Source organism: Callithrix jacchus, chromosome 5 (assembly GCF_049354715.1).
Source record: "Callithrix jacchus isolate 240 chromosome 5, calJac240_pri, whole genome shotgun sequence".
In the NCBI taxonomy this organism is placed as follows: domain Eukaryota; kingdom Metazoa; phylum Chordata; class Mammalia; order Primates; family Cebidae; genus Callithrix; species Callithrix jacchus.
This window is the reverse complement of record NC_133506.1, coordinates 73,664,214-73,682,527: the sequence shown is the minus strand read 5'-3', so window position 1 is coordinate 73,682,527 and position 18,314 is coordinate 73,664,214. Positions and strand designations below refer to the sequence as shown.

Here is an 18,314-nt window from a genome sequence, read left to right as displayed (position 1 = left end):
TCAATCCCAGTGGATGGTTTAGAAAAAAAGAGGTGCGCCCCTGTGGGCAGATGCGGTGGCTCACGCCTGTAATCCCAGCACTTCGGGAGGCCAAGGTGGGTGTATAACGTAAGGTTAGGAGTTCAAGACCAGCCTGGCCAACAAATACAAAAAGTAGCTGGGTGTGGTTGTGGGTGCCTATAATCCCAGCTATTCAGGAGGCCAAGGCAGGATAACTTGAACCTGGGAGGTGGAGGTTGCAGTAAGCTGAGATTGCGCCACTGCACTTTAGCCTGGGCGACAAGAGTGAAACACCATCTCAAAAAAAAAAAAAAAAGAGGTGCCCCAGTTGGCGGGTGCAGCCCTATGACTCATGGCTTGGAGAATTAGAAAGAGGTGCCCCTTCCTCTGGGCTGCTACTTCCTTGGCCAGGCATCTTCTGACCCTTGGCCTCACTCCCTGCTCCACCCTACTCCCAGCCATCGTGGAGGGTGACAGCTTTGAGGAGATCTACCACAAGGTGAAGCGTGTCATCGAGGACCTCTCAGGCCCCTACATCTGGGTTCCAGCCCGAGAGAGACTCTGATTCCTGCCCTGGCTTGGCCTGGACTCGCCCTGCCTCCATCTCCTGGGCCCTTGGTCTGGACTGAATCGCCCAAGCCCTTGGCTCCCCCCGGCCTCCCTCCCACCCCTTCTTATTTATTTCCTTTCTAACTGGATCCAGCCTATTGGAGGGGGGACACTCCTCTGCATGTATCCCTGCACCCCAGAACTGGGCTCTTAAACACCAGGAACCTGGGGTCTGGGGGGGAGCTGGGCTCCTGGTTCCGAGCCTTTGCTCCTTAGGACTCCCACCCCCCACCCGCCCCCAATGCACACACAGACCCACCGGGGGCCACCTGCCCTCCCCCATCTTCTCCCACACACATTCCAGAAGTCAGGGCCCTCTCGAGGAGCACCCGCAGCAGGGATGCAGGGCCACAGGCCTCCGCTCTCTCCCGAGGCAGGGTCTGAGGTCACCCCTGCCCTCATCGTAATTCCCATGTCCCTTGATTTCTCATTTATTTTTTCCACTTTTTTTCTTCTTAAAGGTGGTTTTTGGGGGGAGAAGCAGGGGACTCTGAGGCGGGCCCCCTGCCTTCCACACGTCCCCCACCTTTTTTCTTTGCCGGTTTGCATGAGTGGAAGGTTTAAATGTGGCTTTTTTTTTTCCTGGGATTTTTGTTTTGGGGAAAAGGGAGGGATGGGTCTAGGGAGTGGGAAATGTGGGAGGGGGGGTGGGGGGCAGGGGTCAGGGGTCGGGTGTCCGGGAGCCAGAGAAGACTGGAAATGCTGCCGCCTTCTGCAATTTATTTATTTTTTCTTTTGAGAGAGTGAAAGGAAGAGACAGATACTTGAAACTCGGTGTGTGGCCTGGTTATTTGGGACCTGGGTGTGGAGGGAGATGGGCACAGGGATGGATGGGTCAGGTAGAGTCAGATCCTTCTTCCCTCCAAACCAGAGCAGTTAGAGTGGCCTGAAAAACGGGCCATGGAGGTAACTGGCATATCAAGGAACTAGAGTTGGTGAGGATGGCCTGTGAAGGGCTGGAGCTCTGTCCAAAGTCATGACAGGTCAGAAAGAGGAGGCTGGAACTCGTAAGGGACCCTGCAAACTTCGTCCAGCTCTGATCCCCCCTGGGCTGTCTCAGTCCTGTTGGGTAGCACAACAGTCCCTAAAGGAAAATAGAGAGGAAACTTTCTTCATTCATGTTCATGGAGTTGTGGACAGAGCGAGGCTCTGGGAATGATCTTTACAGAGGTTTGCCGATAAGAAATGCTGTGTGAATATACATTGGGTTTCTTTATGCCCTCTCTCTTTTTTTTTGAGATGGAGTCTTGTCCTGTTGCCTAGGCTGGAGTGCAGTGGCATGATCTCGGCTCACTGCAACCTCCGCCTCCCGGGTCCAAGCGATTCTCCTGCCTCAGCCTCCCGAGCAGCTGGGACTACAGGTGCACGCCACCACGCCTGGCTAATTTTTGTATTTTTAGTAGAGATGGGATTTAACCATGTTGGTCAGGATGGTCTCAATCTCCTGATCTTATGATCCACCGCCTCACCCTCCCAAAGTGCTGGGATTACAGGTATGAGCCACCGTGCCTGGCCTCTTATTTTATTTTATTTTTTTTAGATGGAGTTTCACTCTTTCGTCCAGGCTGGAGGGCGGTGGTATGATCTTGGCTCACACCCCTCCCCGCAACTCCAGTTCAAGCAGTTATCCTGCCTCAGCCTCTTGAGTAGCTGGGATTACGGGCACCCACTACCATGTCTGGCTAATCTTTGTATTTTTAGTAGAGATGGGGTTTTTCCATGTTGGCCAGGCTGGTCTTGAACTCCTGACCTCTGGTGATCCACCCACCTGGGCCTCCCACAGTGCTAGGATTATAGGCTTGAGTGACTGCACCTGACCTTAATGACCTATCTCTGTGGGAAAGATCTGAGGCAGCTTTACAAATAATGAAGGTAGGAAAATAAGAACCTGAATGCCAAAGATTAACACAGGAGAAACAAATACTAGCTATGAGGGTAAACGTGATCTCTGAGTTTCCTGATAGCAATGGCAAAAAAGAGAAATGGTTGATTACCTAGTTCTTTAGTATAAGGGAAAAAGAATTTTAGTTTTTTTAGGGAATCAGATTTTCCTGGCTCTCAGCCCCAACTGAAGCTTCTCAGATCCTGCTATATGGAATGGTGACTCTCAGCCTTCTGCCTTCTTCATGTGTTTGGCAAGCTCCCAGCAGGAAGATCTCAGCTGTGGCACAGATGAGCCTTTGGGGGGCACCTGCTGGGGTACCATTCCCTTCTCTCTGTGGTTCTCAGGGGCTCTAGTAGGTAAGGCTGAGGAAGAAGGCCCTAAGAGTTGTGGAGGTTTAATCCCAAGTAGTGCAAAAAGGCATTTTTTATAGCCAACCCTGACTAAAGTTGAGAGTTCCATGCAATAGACCAAGCCAGGGGTTGTGATTCTGTGGAGGGTGTGGCCGCCCAAGCCTAAACTAGTCCAGGAATAGTGGCAGAGATTGCTGAAGGGGTGTCACTTCAACCAGTAGCCATGGGTTGCCCTGCAGGATTTTCTATTCAGGACTGAGGCCAACAGGATCCTGGGGATGGGGACCAGGGATCTGCATTTCTGGAAAGCTCCCAGGTGATTTGGATGTCTTGCTGGGTGGAGGAGCACTGCTTCAGAGGATTTTTTTCAAATAATCCTTCTCTTAGCTTGGTTCTTTGTAATAGCAGATGGTTTGAGGCTGTGCTAATGTTCTCTACCGTGGGCTGAAGGGAGAAATTTAGGAGCTGAGGAAGGTATGTGCAGGTAATGTGTCTGTGTGTTAAACTGGAAGGGTAGCACATAATTTGCATGCATTATATTATTATTATTTTAGACAGAATTTTGCTCTTGTTGCCCAGGCTGGAGTGCAATAGCACAATCTTGGCTCACTGCGACCTCCACCCCCTGCGTCAGCCTCTCAAGTAGCTGGGATTACAGGTGCATGCCACCACTCCCAGCTAACTTTTTCTATTTAGTAGAGATGGGGTTTCACTGTATTGGTCAGACTGATCTCGAACTCCTGACCTCAGGTGATCCACCCACCTCAGTCTCCCAAAGTGCTGGGATTACAGGCATGAGCGACAGCACCTGGCCTGCATACATTATTTTGTAAATCATAATTAATACACCCACCTGACAAAATTTAAATAAATATAGAAGTACATATTATTTAAAAAAGTTCCCTCCCTGTTTCACTCCATATATGATTCCTCAGGGGAAGCATGGTTGCAGCTGGCACTATATTCTTCCGAGTCCATGGAGAACTCTTCCCTGTCTGCTTGAGGAGGCAGTGTCATTTAGTGGACTAGAGCCCTGGGCTCCCGAACAGATGTAGGTTCAAATCCTGGCTCCTCTTCTCCCCACCCTTTTTATTTCTTTCAGCAAATACTTGGGTGTTCCTTGGAATGAGGCAGTAGTCAGTGTTCTAGATGTTGGGAAGGCAACGTCCCTGTCCTTAGGGAACTTTGGGTCCATCCAGTGGGGATGACAAACTATAGGGAGTAAGTAAGTGAACATGTAACATTTAGGACAATGATGGATGTTATTAAGCCAAGAAATCGAAAGCCCTTGTTGGTTTAGGCTGGGCAGCCAAGGAGGCCCCTTGCAGCATCATTTGGGTTGAGGCCTGAATGATGAAAAAGACAGGTGGTGAGAGTGTGCCAAGTAGAGAGAAGAACAGTCTGAAAGGAATAATTTTTTTTTTTTTTTAAGACAAAGTCTTGTTCTGTCACCCAGGCTGGAGTGCAATGGTGTGATCTTGGCTCACTGTAGCCTCTGCCTATTGGGTTCCAGTGATTCTCCTGCCTCAGCCTCCTGGGTAGCTGGGATTACAGGTGAATGCCACTACACCCAGCTAATTTTTCTTTTTTTTCTTTTTGAGATGGAGTCTCACTCTGTCACCTAGGCTGGGGTGCAGTGGTGCAATCTCGGCGCACTGCAACCACCACCTCCTGGATTCAAGTGACTCTGCTGCCTCAGCCTCCCGATTAGTTGAAATTACAAGCATGTGCCACCACGCTCAGCTAATTTTTTGTATTTTTAGTAGAGATGGGGTTTCACTGTGTTAGCCAGGGTGGTCTCGATCTCCTGACCTCGTGATGCGCCCACCTTGGCCTCCTGAAGTGTTGGGATTACAGGTGTGAGCCACTACCCCGGCCTAATTTTTGTATTTTTAGTAGAGATGGGATTTCACCATGTTGGCCAGGCTAGTGTCAAACTCCTGACCTCAGGTGATCCGCCCGCTGGCCTCCCAAAGTGCTGGGATTACAGCACTTGGATTCCTTCCGTGTCCGGCCGGAAGGAATAAATTTGAAAGATTGGAGGACAAAAGGAAGCCACTGGGGTAGAGTAGGGTGGGGGACAGAGAGAAATAGGAGATGTGTCAGAGAAGTAGAGAGGCCTGGCACACAGGACTTTCTGTAGATTATTCAGAGTGGCCTAGAGGCTGCTGGAAGACTGTGGAAGGAGCGTTAGGGTTTGTCCCAGAGCAGGTTACTCTGGGTGTGGAGGAGAATATACAGCAGGGGGCAGTGGAAAGCCAGCTAGGCTGTCACTGGCGTTAGCATGAGGGATGATGGTGGATTCACTGTCACTTTGGGGAGGGCTTCACCTCTGTAAGCCTCAGTATACCTAGCTGTAAAATTGGAATAACTACCTACCTTTCTGGATACCTGTGAGGAGTAAAGGGGATGTACATGTAAAGCCCTTAGCACAGTGCCTGATGGATGGTAGAAAATGGTAGCAATTTTTGTCATTGGCCTGTTGGTCTGTTTTCAGATATGGACAAACCCAAAAGTTAAAGCCTGGAATCATTTGGAGTTTTAACAAGTTTTATCCTCAAAAAGCAGGAAAGAGGCGTAGAGAGGGTCCTGGGTCACAGAATCCTGGCTGTCCCAAGGCTGAAAAGATGGGTGTGCCTGGGGTGGGCAGAGTGGCATTGGGGAGGAGAGAGCTGGGGGGAGAAAGACCCTACTGGAGACTGGGAGCTTGGACTCCCACTCCTGCAGGCCAGCTTCTTGTCAATTGCAGAGATGGGATATTGAAGCCCTTGGGGTAGGTTGTGTCAGTTTAGATTTAAACTAGTGTACAGAGGGCCATCTGCTCCTTTCAGCCCTGGTGATCCTCTTCCCTTGCCCTGGTGCACAGCCCTCCAGCCTGAGATGCTAGAGGATAACGTTCCTTTTCCTCAACCTCCCCTGCTTCATCTCAACCCAATTCCTGCTCAGCCTCTTCTAGACATGGGGCCGTTGCCCTCTTTGGAAAGTTCATGAAGAGCCTCTGCTTTGCCCCTCTTGCCTATTTGTTCAGGCATCTCTTCTTCAGATCTGTGGGTGTCAGACTCCCTGCTGGCCTGGGGTGCCCAGAGGCAGGAGGTCTAGCCCCAGCCCTTGGGTGGACAGGCCCATCCGAAATATGAGGCTGGAAAGTCCTTTGAGAGGGCTGGTAAGGACTAAGGGAGCTCAGATCCCTCCTCCACAGCTGGGGAAGGGACTGTCTCAACTCAGACAACCCCCTGGGCCCCCAGCTCTCTCCCAGTGAAGTTGCTAACCACCCTCCAGGGTGTGGGGAGAGATATCCTCCGCCATCCTGACCCCAGTTTTCCCCCTTTTCTCCTCCTCCTACACTGGAAGAGGCCTTGGAGATCTAACATAACAAGTCTTGGCTGTGTTGCTAGTGAGAATAATGAAAATAAGATCTGCCAGCACGTGCTGAGCACCTGGTGTGTGTCGGCACTGTGCTAGGTGCTTTTCATTCATTATCCCATTTAACCTTGATGAGCACTCTGAGCTGGGCATGAACCCACTTTCCAGATGAGGGTGAGGTGGGGCAGGTCTAACTGATGGAGGGCCTCAGGCTGCTTCCGCTGGATTAGCATCCTTCCTGGAGCCTCCGGCCTTCAGCAAGTTTCCTGCTCAGCAGCCACCAGCCCTCTTGCTTCCAGCCCCTTCTCTGCTTGCCAGCTGCTCAGGCCTCCCTCAACCTGAAAATACTCCTCTCTTCCTGACTTACCCCCATTGGAGGTTCATTCCATTCTGTCTCCCTGGCATTTAACTTGGTACTCATGGTTCCCAGAGCTGATCCTGAAGCTTGGATGACTGGCAGTCCTGGGCACTTTCTCCTGCTTCTCCCACTGGCAGGAACTGTCCTCCTTTCCACCATGCCCTCTCACAGGGCAGGGTCGACACGGGGCACTTTGCCACAGCTGGACCATGCCCATGACTCTGCTTTCAGAGGCTCCTGCTTATAAGTCTCTTCAGATTCCTAATCCACCTACAGTAGTGTCTGGACCCCAGGCAGGTGTCCCACTGCCCCCTGCCTCCTGGACCCCTCCTGACTTCACATTCAGTAGCTACCAGGTCCACTTCATTCCTTTGCTAAAAATCTGCTCATATAACCCTCCTTGTCTGGCTTCCAGCCTCACAGTTTCTCACTAAGACCAACTCAGCAGCTTCCTGACTGATCTCCCTGCCTCTGGGTCAACCACCTCTGACCCGTCACCCACTCCAAGGCCAGGTTGTTGTTAAACTCACAAATATGACCTCACCACTGCCCTGACTGCAACTTTTTTTTTTGAGAAGGAGTCTCACTCAGTCACCCAGACTAGAGTGCAGTGACACAATCGGCTTGAACCGCCTCTTGGGTTCAAGCAATTCTCCTGTCTCGGCCTCCTGAGTAGCTGGGACTATAGGCACATGCCACCACGCCCAGCTCATTTTCATATTTTTTTAGTAGAGTCGGGGTTTCATCATATTGGCCAGGCTGGTCTGGAACTTCTGACCTCATGATACACCCGCCTCAGCCTCCCAGAGTGCTGGGATTACAGGTGTGAGACACCGTGCCTGGCCAACTGCAACTCTTTGTGGGCCTTCACAGTCTATAGTCTTTAAACTTTGTTGATTATGTGTCCCTGTTAGTGAAATGTTTTTGAGTGTGTGTTCCCCCAGTATCTATTCACTCACCTATGACTCCTATGTGGGTTTTGGTAGCCAGTCTTCAGGATGGCCCCCAGTGAGTTTTATCTCCTGATACTCACACCCATGTGGCCTCTGCCCTCCCATGATGAGTAGGGCAACTCTTTTTAATCCTGTGTGACCAACAGGATAGTGTGGAAATGATGGACTGTTACTTCTGAGGTCAGGCCATATATGAAATTGTGCTCTTGGATCACTTGCTCTGGGGGAGAGCCAGTTGCCATGCTGTGAAGAAGCTCAAGCAGTCCTGTGGAGAGACCCATGTAATGAGGAACTGAGGCCTCCTGCCAACAGCCAGCACTAACTTGCTGGTCACATGAGTGAATTGCCTTGGCAGTTGATCTTCCAGCCTTGTGCAAGTCTTCAAATGAACATAGCACTGACTGCCATTTTGACTGCACCCTCATGAGAGGCTGTGAGTCAGAACCAGTTGGCTAAGCTGCACCCAGATTCCTGACCCTCAGAAATGGAGTGAGATGATCAATATTCATTGTTTTAAACTGCTAAGTTTTGAGGTATTTATTTTGCAGCAATAGATAACTAATACCGTGTATATACAACTGTATGAATCTATTATATACATTATAAAACATATCCCCGCTGGGCATGGTGGCTCACATCTGTAATCCCAGCACTTTGAGAGGCCAAGGCAGTGGATCATGAGGTTAGGAAACCAAGACTATCCTGGCCAACATGGTGAAACCCTGTTTGTCCTAAAAATACAAAAATTAGCTGAGTGTGGTAGCATGTGCCTGTAATCCCAGCTACTCAGGAGGCTGAGGCAGAAGAATTGCTTGAACCTGGGAGTTGGAGGTTGCAGTGAGCTGAGATCATGCCACTTCACTCCAGCCTGGTGACAAAGCGAGACTCTATGTCAAAAAAAAAAAAAAAAACAACCCCAAAAAAGACACAAAAACATCCCCAAATAGAAATCTAAAGGAAAGGGATTAAAAATGTATTTGTATATATTTTAATATTTTCTTCCCACTCTCCTAATGGATGATCTTGTCATCCCCCAAGGTGCATGTCCCCCATTTTGGAGACCTCTGTGCTTCTGAATGACATTCAAAGTGCCTTCCCCTGGGATTCAAGGCCCTCCTAAGAGTGGCCCAAGATAACTCTTTGACTAAACTCCTGACTTTCTGGTTTATCTTCTTCTATTCCCCCTACCCAGTCCTTCTTGCTTACTACCAGCAAAAAAATCCTACCTTGGCCAGGTGCAGTAGCTCACGTCTGTAATCCCAGCACTTTGGGAGGCCAAGGCAGGAGGATCACTTGAGGTTGGGAATTTGAGACCAGCCTGACCAACATGATGAAACCCCATCTCAACTGAAACTACAAAATTAGCCAGGCATGTTGGTGCATGTCTGTAATCCTAGCTACTCAGGAGGCTGAGGCAGGAGAATCGTTTGAACCCAGGAGGTGGTGGTTGCAGTCAGCCGAGATCGTGCCGTTGCACTCCCTGGGCAATAAGAGTGAAACTCCATCTCAAAAAATATATATAATAATAATCCTGCCTCTTCTTCCAGGAGATGATAGGGCTCCCTTAGCCTTTGCTGGATTTCCCTGGAAGAGGATACTCAGGTTTGGAGTCCAGCCTGCTCTGTCTGAATTGCTCTCTGACGTGTGGCATTCCAAAGGAAAGTGTTCTCAGAGGGGACAGGGTGGTGGCTTTGTGTGAAGTGTTGTCAGCAGAATTTGAAAAGTGGCCTCCTGGCCAGCATGGTAACTCATACCTGTAATCCCAGCAGCACTTCAGGAGGCCAAGTGGGGAGGATTGCTTGAGCCCAGGAGTTTGAGGTCAGTCTGGACAATGTAGTGAGATGGATGGGAGTGGGGGATGGGGGGCTAAGGCAGAACGATGGCTTGAGTTGGGGAGGTTGAGGCTACAGTGAGCCATGATGGCAACACCGCACTCCAGCCTGGGCAACAAAGTGAGACCATGTCTCCAATAAAATAAAATAAAAATAAATAGAATAGAATAGAATAAAATACAGTGTTCCCCCAAGATTCCATGCTCTAATCCCTGGACCCTGTGACTGTGATGCACTGTCACTCTCATGATTATGTCATTTCTCTATAGACAAACGTTCATGACCATATACATATATATATTATATATGTGTGTGGGGTGTGTGTGTGTGTGTGTGTGTGTGTGATATGCAGTTGACTTTACAATAAAGTTATCAAGGTGGGCCTCACTTAATCACACAGCCTGTCCACCCCCCACACCTTTTATTTTGAGACAGCTCTGTCACCCAGGCGGGAGTGCGGTGGCAATCTCGGCTCACTGCAACCTCTGCCTCCCGGGTTCAAGCGATTCTAGTGCTTCAGCCGCCTGAGTAGCTGGGATTACAGGCATATACCACCATGCCCAGCTAATTTATTTTTTATTTTTAGTAGAGACAGGGTTTTGCCATGTTGGCCAGGCTGGTCTCGAACTCCTGACCTCAGGTGATCCGCCTGCCTTGGTCTCCCAAAGTGCTGGGATTACAGGGATGAGCCACCACACCCAGCCAGGCGACCACTATTCTGACTGAAATAATGTAGGTTCATTTGCCTGAATAAGCCAGATTGTAAGTGATTATATTAGAGGAGGTTTAATTAACAGCCCAACAGTCAACAAAATCACTGGCCATTGTCCCAGCACATGTAAATGACATGGTGGTTTTCAGGACACAAAGGAGGCCACATACAGAGTTGTCACATTTTATGTAAGGGATACGCTCCTGAATATCTCACGTAATTGAAAACTCTCAAAATTCAAGCCTAGTTTTCTCACTGGAATGACTGCAAAGTAGGATTTACATGACTTCACATTTGGACCTAAGGTGAGACTTTTCATTATTATTGTTATTATTTTTATTATTTTGAGACAGAGTTTCACTCTTGTCACCCACACTGGAGTGCAATGGCACAGTCTCGGCTCACTGTAACCTCTGTCTCCCAGGTTCAAGCAATTCTCCTGCCTCAACCTCCCAAAGACTTGGGATTACAGGCATACAGCACCATGCCCCACTAATTTTTGTATTTTTAGTAGAGACAGCGTTTCACCATGTTGGCCAGGCTGATCTCGAGCTCTTAACCTTGGCTTCTCACAGTGCTGGGATTACAGGTATGAGCCACTGCGCCCAGCTGAGACTTATCTTTAGTATTGCCTGATTTCAAGTGAGCATAATTCAAGTTTACATGGCCCTCTCTGAAGCCCTGAGGATCTGTGAGGGGCCATGGTTTAGCATCTCTGGGACACTGGGGCCCAGCTGTGTCAATAGGATAAGATCCTGGCTCTGGATATGGTTCTGGGGCCCAAACACAGTGCCTGGAGTCAGGCTGCCCAAGTTCTAGTCCACCCTTTGCTGCTTCCTTGCAGCACAACCCTGGACAAGCTCTTACCTTCTGGGGCCTTAGTTTTCTCATCTGTGAAATGGGACGTGCTCTGGGGATCATGAGAGAAGTTCCTGAATGCAATGCCCCGGGGCCCACAGTAGCAGTGAGTGGAGGTTCGATGGCACCTGTCGCAGTGGAGGCTCTCCTGCCTCTCCTGGAGCCACCCCTAATGCTGCTTGGAGGACTTTACTCCCTGGGAGAGGCAGGAGAGGGAAGCAAGTCAGGCCAGAGCTGGGGACCCTGGGTCAGCCCCACAGGAAACTAGGCCTGCGGCTCAGGCGCAGGGTCACAGGCTTGGATTGGGCAAGAGCAGAGAACCCGTCCCTCTGACCCTGTTCAAGGATATCTGGAGACACCAATAATTCTGAGAAATGTAGAGGAAGGAAGTGAAACAGGGAGGGTGGGGGAATATGGCCAATCCCACCCCAGCCTCTCCTCGCCTGGCACCCTTCCCAAATGGTGCACGGAAGAGTGAGGTGACTGGTGCATGTGAGGGAGACCACGATTCTCCCCCTCCCTGGGGAGGAGAGCAGAGGCAACCCATCCCCCACTCCCACCCCCACATTCCCCTAAGTTCCAGTCCATTTCCACCTCTGTTTACTGTCCAAAGTCCTGGGCACTGGAGATGCCAGGTTTGACGTGCTTGGACATACAGATACTCAGACACAGAGATACGGGGGCCCAGGGCCCTCCTATGGACCCTGCTCACTCCTCTCCCATTGTCCACGGCTGTCCGCCCACCCCCATTCTCCAAGCTTCAGCCCCCTTCTTAGCCCGGCATCTGTACAGTACTGAAGAACCTGGGAGTCAGACCTTGAGACCCTGAGCAAGTAAAATGGGAAGGGAGGCAGCGGGAGGCTGGCTGCGGGTGCAGCGGTGTGGAGGGAACCCAGGGTGTGTTGGGGGATTCTGGTTGGAAAACATCAGAGGATGGATTCTGGATGGCAGGCCTGGGAGGGGGTGGAAGAAAGAAGAGTCTTAGCTGGGTGCAGTGGCTCATGTCTATAATTCCAGCACCTTGGGAGGCTGAGGTGGATGGATTACCTGAGCTCAGGAGTTTGAGACCAGCCTGGGTAACATGGTGAAACCCCATTTCTACTAAAATACAAAAAATTAGCCGGGTGTGGTAGCATGCATCTGTAGTCTCAGCTACTCCGGAGGCTGAGGCAGGAGAATTGCTTGAACCCAGGAGGCAGAGGTTGCAGTGAGCCGAGATCTCGCCACTGTACACCCACCTGGGCCACAGAGCAAGACTGTCTCTAAAAAAAAAAAAAGAAAGAAAAGAAAGAAAGGAGAAAGGTCTCCATGGAGCTGTCAATCAGATGGGAGTAAAGAGATGGACCCCACATTCCAGTTCTAGTCCCAGTCAGCCCCCACATCAACCCCAGCCCCAGCCTTGACTCAGCCCCAGGTCCAGCGCCAGCCCTATCATGACCAAGGAGTATCAAGACCTTCAGCATCTGGATAATGAGGAGAATGACCATCATCAGCTCAGAAAAGGTGAGGGCGACCTTTCCTGCCTCTGCAAGGTGAGAATTTGGCAGCTCTGGCCCCTCAGCCACAGCTCCTACTCTTGCCAGGAGGGAGCATGGCTCTCTCTCTGGGTCTGTCTCCCTCTCCCAACACTGGGAAAGGGGTTCGAGTCACCCCTCTCAGGAGAGGTGCAGGGTGTGGGGTTGGAGTCCCTTTCTTGGGGACAGGTGCCCAAAGCTTTCTTGTGCCTCCTGGCCCTTGAGGGTGAATCCCTCGAGGGGTGTGGGAACAGCTGGAAGCTGGAGAGATGAGGTCACTATTTGCTTCCTATGACAAAATCAGGTTCCCTCTTCCTTTCCCCTTCCAACACCACCCAGGGAGCCCTGGTGTGTGTGTGTGTATCAGTGATCAGTTTGGTGAAGGGGGGAAGATTTCTGCGAAGAGTCTGAGTATTCTCCGAGGGGGGATGAGGGGTCTCTGACCTGAGGGAGAACGAGACCCTCTTGCTTCAAAAAGAAATCCCCCTTGACTTATTTCTTTGTCCTCCCAGCAAGGAATGTTGTTTAGGCCGAGCAAGGATGAAGTTATTGGGGGATGGGGTGTAGCGCACTTTGACGGAAGGAGGGTCAACGGGGGAGGAGAGCGGGCAGGGAGGCCTCCACTCTCCAACCCTCAGAGGACAGGGCTAGCGTGTCTCTTCCCCCTGCTGGGTGGAAGCAATCTGAGGGCCTGAAAGCTGCTGCACCTTCTCCCCCTGCACGCAGCCAAAGACGAGTGGAATTCATGACAGAGAAATAAACCTTCCTCCTTTCAGTGGAAGCAGCGACTCCCCTGGCGCGGGCCACTCAGTTGCGTTTCAAGGCGAGGGAGGAGTGGTTGGACTGAGGCTCTGGGGTTGGCTGCAGTGACGTAGTCCTGCCATTAGGTGTCAGCAAAAGATCATGGCCTCGGTGGGATGGGCGGCTCAGCGCTTCACCCGCGTCCCTAGCCCTCTTTCCTCCCGGATATCCAGTCGCCTCTGGCCTGGAAGGGTCGCCCACTACCCTCATTTCCTCGTGTACATAGTTCCTCCTAGTCTACTAGGGGCGCTTTAGCTCGCTCTCCTTTTAGGACCCCGGAGCTGTGCCAGGCTCCCCTGTGTCCCCGCGCCCCTGACACCCCCTCGTCCTGCAGGGCCGCCTCCTCCCCAGCCCCTCCTGCGGCGTCTCTGCTCCGGACCTCGCCTCCTCCTGCTCTCCCTGGGCCTCAGCCTCCTGCTGCTGGTGGTTGTCTGTGTGATCGGATCCCAAAGTGGGTGCCCTCGGGGTGGACAGGGAAGGTGGCTATACTGGGGGGTGTTGACGGGGGACCGTGGCAGGGGAGTGGTGGGTGCCGGGGTGGTGGACATAGTCCTCCCATTTTGTTCTCTCTGCACCCTCTCCTGGCCAGACTCCCAGCTGCAGGAGGAGTTGCGGGCCCTGAGAGAGACTTTCAGCAACTTCACAGCGATCACTGAGGCCCAGGTCAAGGGTCTGAGCACCCAGGGTGAGGGCGCTGGGGCCAGGCTGAGTCTGGGTCTGGGTCTGGGACTGGGGCCCGGCTGGGGCTGGGGCGGAAGCTGGGGCTGGGGCCGGGCTGGGGAGGCTGGAGCTGGCGCTGGGGCCTGGCTGGGGGCTGTCGGGGCGCTGAGCAAGTCTTTCCCCCAGGAGGCAATGTGGGGAGAAAGATGAAGTCCCTGGAATCCCAGCTGGAGAAACAGCAGAAGGACTTGAGTGAAGGTCAGAGAGGAAGTGTGGATGGCTGTATGTGAGTGTGAGTCTGTGTGTGTATGTGTGAGAATGTGTGTATGTGTTAGTGTGTATGTGTGAATGTGTGTGTTGCATGTATGTGTAAGTATATGTGTGTTGTGTGTGAATGTGCTGTGTGTGCATGTAAGTGTGAAGGAGTATGTGTGTATGTGTGGCGGTGTGTTGTGTGTGTAGTGTGTGTAGTGGGTAGGGGCGTGTTGTGTGTGTATGTATGGGTGTGTTGTATGTGGGTGACAGTGTGGTGTGTATGTGTGGGTGAGGGTGTGTTTATGTTGTGTTTGGGTGAGCGTTTGGTGTGTGTGTGTTGGGTGAGGGTTTGTTGTATGTTTGTGTTTGAGGGTGGGTGAATTTGTGTCGTGTGTGAGTGTATGTGGATTAGGGTGTGTTGTGTATGTGTGTGTGAGGGTGTGTGTGTGTTTTGTGTGTGGGTGAGTGTGTTATGTGTGTTGTGTGTGTGAGGGTGTGTTGCATCTGTGCGTAAGGGTGTGTTTGTGTGTGTTGTGCTTGTGAGTTAGGGTATGTAGTGTGTTTGTGTATGTGGGTTAGGGTGTGTTGTGTGAGTGTGAGGGTGTGTTATGTGTGTGTTGTGTGTGTGTGTTAGGGTGTGTTGTGTGTGAGTGTGGGGGGAGGGTGTGTTGTGTGTGTTTTGTGTGTTTTCTGTATGTGGGTTAGTGTGTTGTATGTGTGATGGTGTGTTGCATGTGTTGTGTGAGAGTATATGTGGGTTAGGGTATGTTGTGTGTCTGTGTTTTGTGTTGTCTGTGTATGTGGGTTAGGGTGTGTTGTGCGTGTGTGCATGTGTGTGAGGGTGTGTTGTGTGTGAGGATGCGTGTGTGCATGTGTGTAAGGGTGTTTTGTGTGTTGTGTATGTGGGTTAGAGTGTGTTATGTGTATGAGTGTGTGTATGAGGGTGTTGAGTGTGTGTTGTGTATTTGTGGGTTAGGGTGTGTTTTGTGTCTGTGTTGTGTATGTTGTCTGTGTATGTGGGTTAGGGTATGTTGTGTGTGTGTGTTGTGTGTCTATGTGGGTTAGGGTGTGGGGGTGTATGTGTATTGTGCATGATGGTATGTTGTGTATTGTGTGTGTGGGAGTGTGTGTGTGGGGGGTGGGGGTCTCTCAGGCCAACTCCACTGCTGTTAGTGGCACTGCGATTGGTCCCAGCTGGAGGATGCAGGGCTGACCTCGTTCCCCTCCCCTCGTTCCGCGTGTCCGCAGATCACTCCAGCCTGCTGCTCCACGTGAAGCAGTTCGTGTCTGACCTGCGGAGCCTGAGCTGTCAGGTGTTGGCGCTCCAGGGCAATGGTGAGGAGGCCAGCCTGGCCCACTCGCGGCCTCCCCCGCGCCCCTGGGCAGCGCCTCAGCCGCTGCGCCCCGTTTCTTTCTCCCGCTCAGGCTCGGAAAGTGCCTGCTGCCCGGTCAACTGGGTGGAGCACGAGCGCAGCTGCTACTGGTTCTCTCGCTCCGGGAAGGCCTGGGCCGAAGCCGACAACTACTGCCGGCTGGAGAACGCGCACCTTGTGGTAGTCACGTCCTGGGAGGAGCAGGTGAGGGCCCCGAGGGCCTGGGAGGTGGGCTGGCCTCAGGAAGAGATCACCACCTGCCTCCTCTCTCCTCAGAAATTTGTCCAGCATCACACAGGCCCTGTGAACACCTGGATGGGCCTCCATGACCAAAACGGGCCCTGGAAGTGGGTGGACGGGACGGACTATGAGACGGGCTTCAAGTGAGTGCGCGTCCTCCCTGGGTCTGGGTCCAGCTGCCTTCCCGTCTGTGGCCCTGGGTGGAGGGGTCTGCAGCGACCTGGCTGCGGGTCCGACCTCCTGGGGGCCACAGCTGGCTCTGTCCCCAGGAACTGGAGGCCGGACCAGCCGGACGACTGGTACGGCCATGGGCTCGGAGGAGGCGAGGACTGTGCCCACTTCACCGCCGCCGACGGCCGCTGGAACGACGACGTGTGCCAGAGGCCTTACCGCTGGGTCTGCGAGGCAGAGCTGGACAAGCCCAGCCAGGAGCCTCCTCTTCCTTAATTTATTTCCTCAATGCCTAGACCTGCCAAAGGTGTCCAGGACTGGGGATCCGCCCATCTGGGGGCCTCTTGTGCTTTCTTGGGGCTTTGCATCTGGGATTTCAAGGGAAGGGGAAGGATGGTGTCTGAGAAATGTTGGTGATGTTTGGACGGTGGGGAGCTTGAAACCTGGGGCGCCTTCTGCAGTTTGCAGATTATCATTGTCAACTTTTTTTTTTAGAGTAAAAAGAAATGTACCTAAACATTCTGTGAGTTGTCTGGTTATTGGGGATTAGGAAGCAGGAGTGGATTGGTTGGCATTAGGAAGCCTGGGGAGGGCACTGTGGCATCATGAGAACTGTGTGGGCTTTGGGTCAGAATGGCCAGACTTTGTTATTTACAGCTATGTGAGTTTGGGCAAATTATTCTGTTTTCTGTGTCCCAGCTGTAAACGAGCCATCTTGCTGGAGGCCATTCTACTTGGAGCAATAACCTCAGGAACAGAACCACCCAAGATTTTCTATATATAAAATCTCTCTCTCCTCTCTCTCTCTCTCTCTCTCTCTCTCTCTCTCTCTCTCTCTCTCTCTCTCTCTCTCTCTCTCTCTCTCTATATATATAAAATCTCTCTATATATAAAATCTCTCTCTCTATATATATATAAAGTATCTATATATAAAATATCTCTCTCTATATATATATAAAGTATCTATATATAAAATATCTCTCATATATATATATATATATAGAGAGAGAGAGTGTCTTGCTCTGTTGCCCAGGCTGGAGTGCGGTGGTGCGATCTCAACTCACTGCAACCTCCACCTCCTGGGTTCAAGCAATTCTCCTTCCTCAGCCTCTCGAGTGGCTGGGATTATGGGAGTGCAACACCACACCCAGCTAATTTTTGTATTTTTAGTAGAGACAGGGTTTCACCATGTTGGCCAGGCTGTTCTCGGGTGATCTGCTTGCTTTGGGTTCCCAAAGTGTTGGAATTATAGGTGTGAGCCACTTCAGTTGGCAGAACCACCCAAATTTGTTGAGTGCTTGAACGACTTTGAATGAAACTCACTGGTGTCCTTTGCATTCATTACAGCAAACAGAAGCAGCATTCATAAACAGGTAGCAGATAAATGTACACACAACCAAGAATCACCAAACATACCAGAAAAAACAGTACCACAGAACAGAAGTGCCAAAGTGGATGGAATCCACAACCAAGGATGGGAGTTAGGACAAACCGATTCAGACACAGAACTGTGGACAGAAATTGCCGAAGTATTCACCCATAAATGAGACCTCAGGTAATTCTGAAAAGTAGTGATGCTCTGACCACAGTAAAATAAAGTTAGAAATGAAAGTACAGCCAAGAAGACATCTATCAACATGTATTTTCTACGTAATTCTGAGTTTAAGAAAATCAAAATGAAAAAGGCAAGTGTTTTAGAAATGAACTACAAGAGTACTACATGCTGAAACCGTGGGATGGGCAAAGTAGTTCTTGGGAGAAAATGTATGTAACGATAAGCACTTTTATTTTTATTTTTTTTTGAGATGGAGTTTTGCTCTTATTGCCCAGGCTGGAGTACAATGGCACAACAACCTTGGCTTACCACAATGCCCACCCCCTGGGTTCAAGGGATCCTCCTGCCTCAACCTCCCAAGTAGCTGGGATTACAGGCACCTACCATCACACCCGGCTAATTTTTTGTATTTTTAGTGGAGATGGGGTTTCACCATTTTGATCAGGCTGGTCTTGAAGATAAGCACCTTTTTTTTTTTTTTTTTTTTTAAGAGATGGGGTTTTCACCATGTTGGCCAGGCTGTTCTCAAACTCCTGACCTCAAGTGCTCCACCCACCTCAGCCTCCCAAAGTGCCGGGATTACAACTGTGAGCCACCAGGCCTGGCTGAAGATAAGCACTTTTTATTAAAAAACAAGGAAAGCTGACTTGAAATATGCTGTTTGAACACAAGAAACTTGAAACAGAATAATAAAATAAATCCCCTAAAGTAGAATAAAATAACTTATAAAAATATAAGCAGAAATAAGTAGAAAATAAAAATGTAGATATGATCAATTAAAGTAAAATTTGATGCTTAAAAAAGTCAGATAACTATGAAGGAGAA

At 50.7% G+C, this 18,314-nt stretch overlaps 2 protein-coding genes and 1 long non-coding RNA gene across 35 annotated transcripts in view; 2 read left to right on the top strand and 1 right to left on the bottom strand.

Annotated features, from left to right (window-relative positions):
- Window positions 1-1,379, top strand: part of DLG4 (discs large MAGUK scaffold protein 4) — a 28,923-nt gene extending 27,544 nt beyond the window's left edge. For all 28 annotated transcript variants that reach the window (XM_035299773.3, XM_054255778.2, XM_035299770.3 and 25 more), the window contains one exon: window positions 459-1,379. In XM_035299773.3, the coding sequence (XP_035155664.1) occupies window positions 459-565 (107 nt within the window). In that variant the 3' untranslated portion in view covers window positions 566-1,379. The remainder of the gene's footprint in view (window positions 1-458) is intronic.
- LOC118153707 (uncharacterized) lies at window positions 1,313-11,140 on the bottom strand. Its single transcript, XR_004743167.3, has 2 exons — window positions 10,930-11,140; window positions 1,313-1,693 (listed from the first exon to the last, which is right to left on the bottom strand). It is a non-coding gene; the product is annotated as an uncharacterized LOC118153707 (long non-coding RNA).
- On the top strand, window positions 10,189-16,451 carry ASGR1 (asialoglycoprotein receptor 1). Of its 6 annotated transcripts, none has more exons than XM_078372878.1 (9): window positions 10,189-10,367; window positions 12,329-12,423; window positions 13,570-13,686; window positions 13,825-13,920; window positions 14,082-14,153; window positions 15,399-15,485; window positions 15,576-15,727; window positions 15,800-15,906; window positions 16,033-16,451. In XM_078372878.1, exons 1-9 carry the CDS (start codon window positions 10,345-10,347, stop codon window positions 16,208-16,210), a joined length of 927 nt encoding a protein of 308 aa, XP_078229004.1. In that variant the 5' UTR covers window positions 10,189-10,344; the 3' UTR covers window positions 16,211-16,451. The 6 variants fall into 6 exon arrangements, with proteins under 6 accessions (XP_078229004.1, XP_035155693.1, XP_035155692.1 ...); XM_035299802.3 differs by lacking the exon at window positions 10,189-10,367 and adding an exon at window positions 11,585-11,749 and having other exon boundaries at window positions 12,312-12,423; XM_035299801.3 differs by lacking the exon at window positions 10,189-10,367 and adding an exon at window positions 11,585-11,749 and having other exon boundaries at window positions 12,278-12,423.
- The last annotated feature ends 1,863 nt before the right edge of the window (window positions 16,452-18,314 follow it).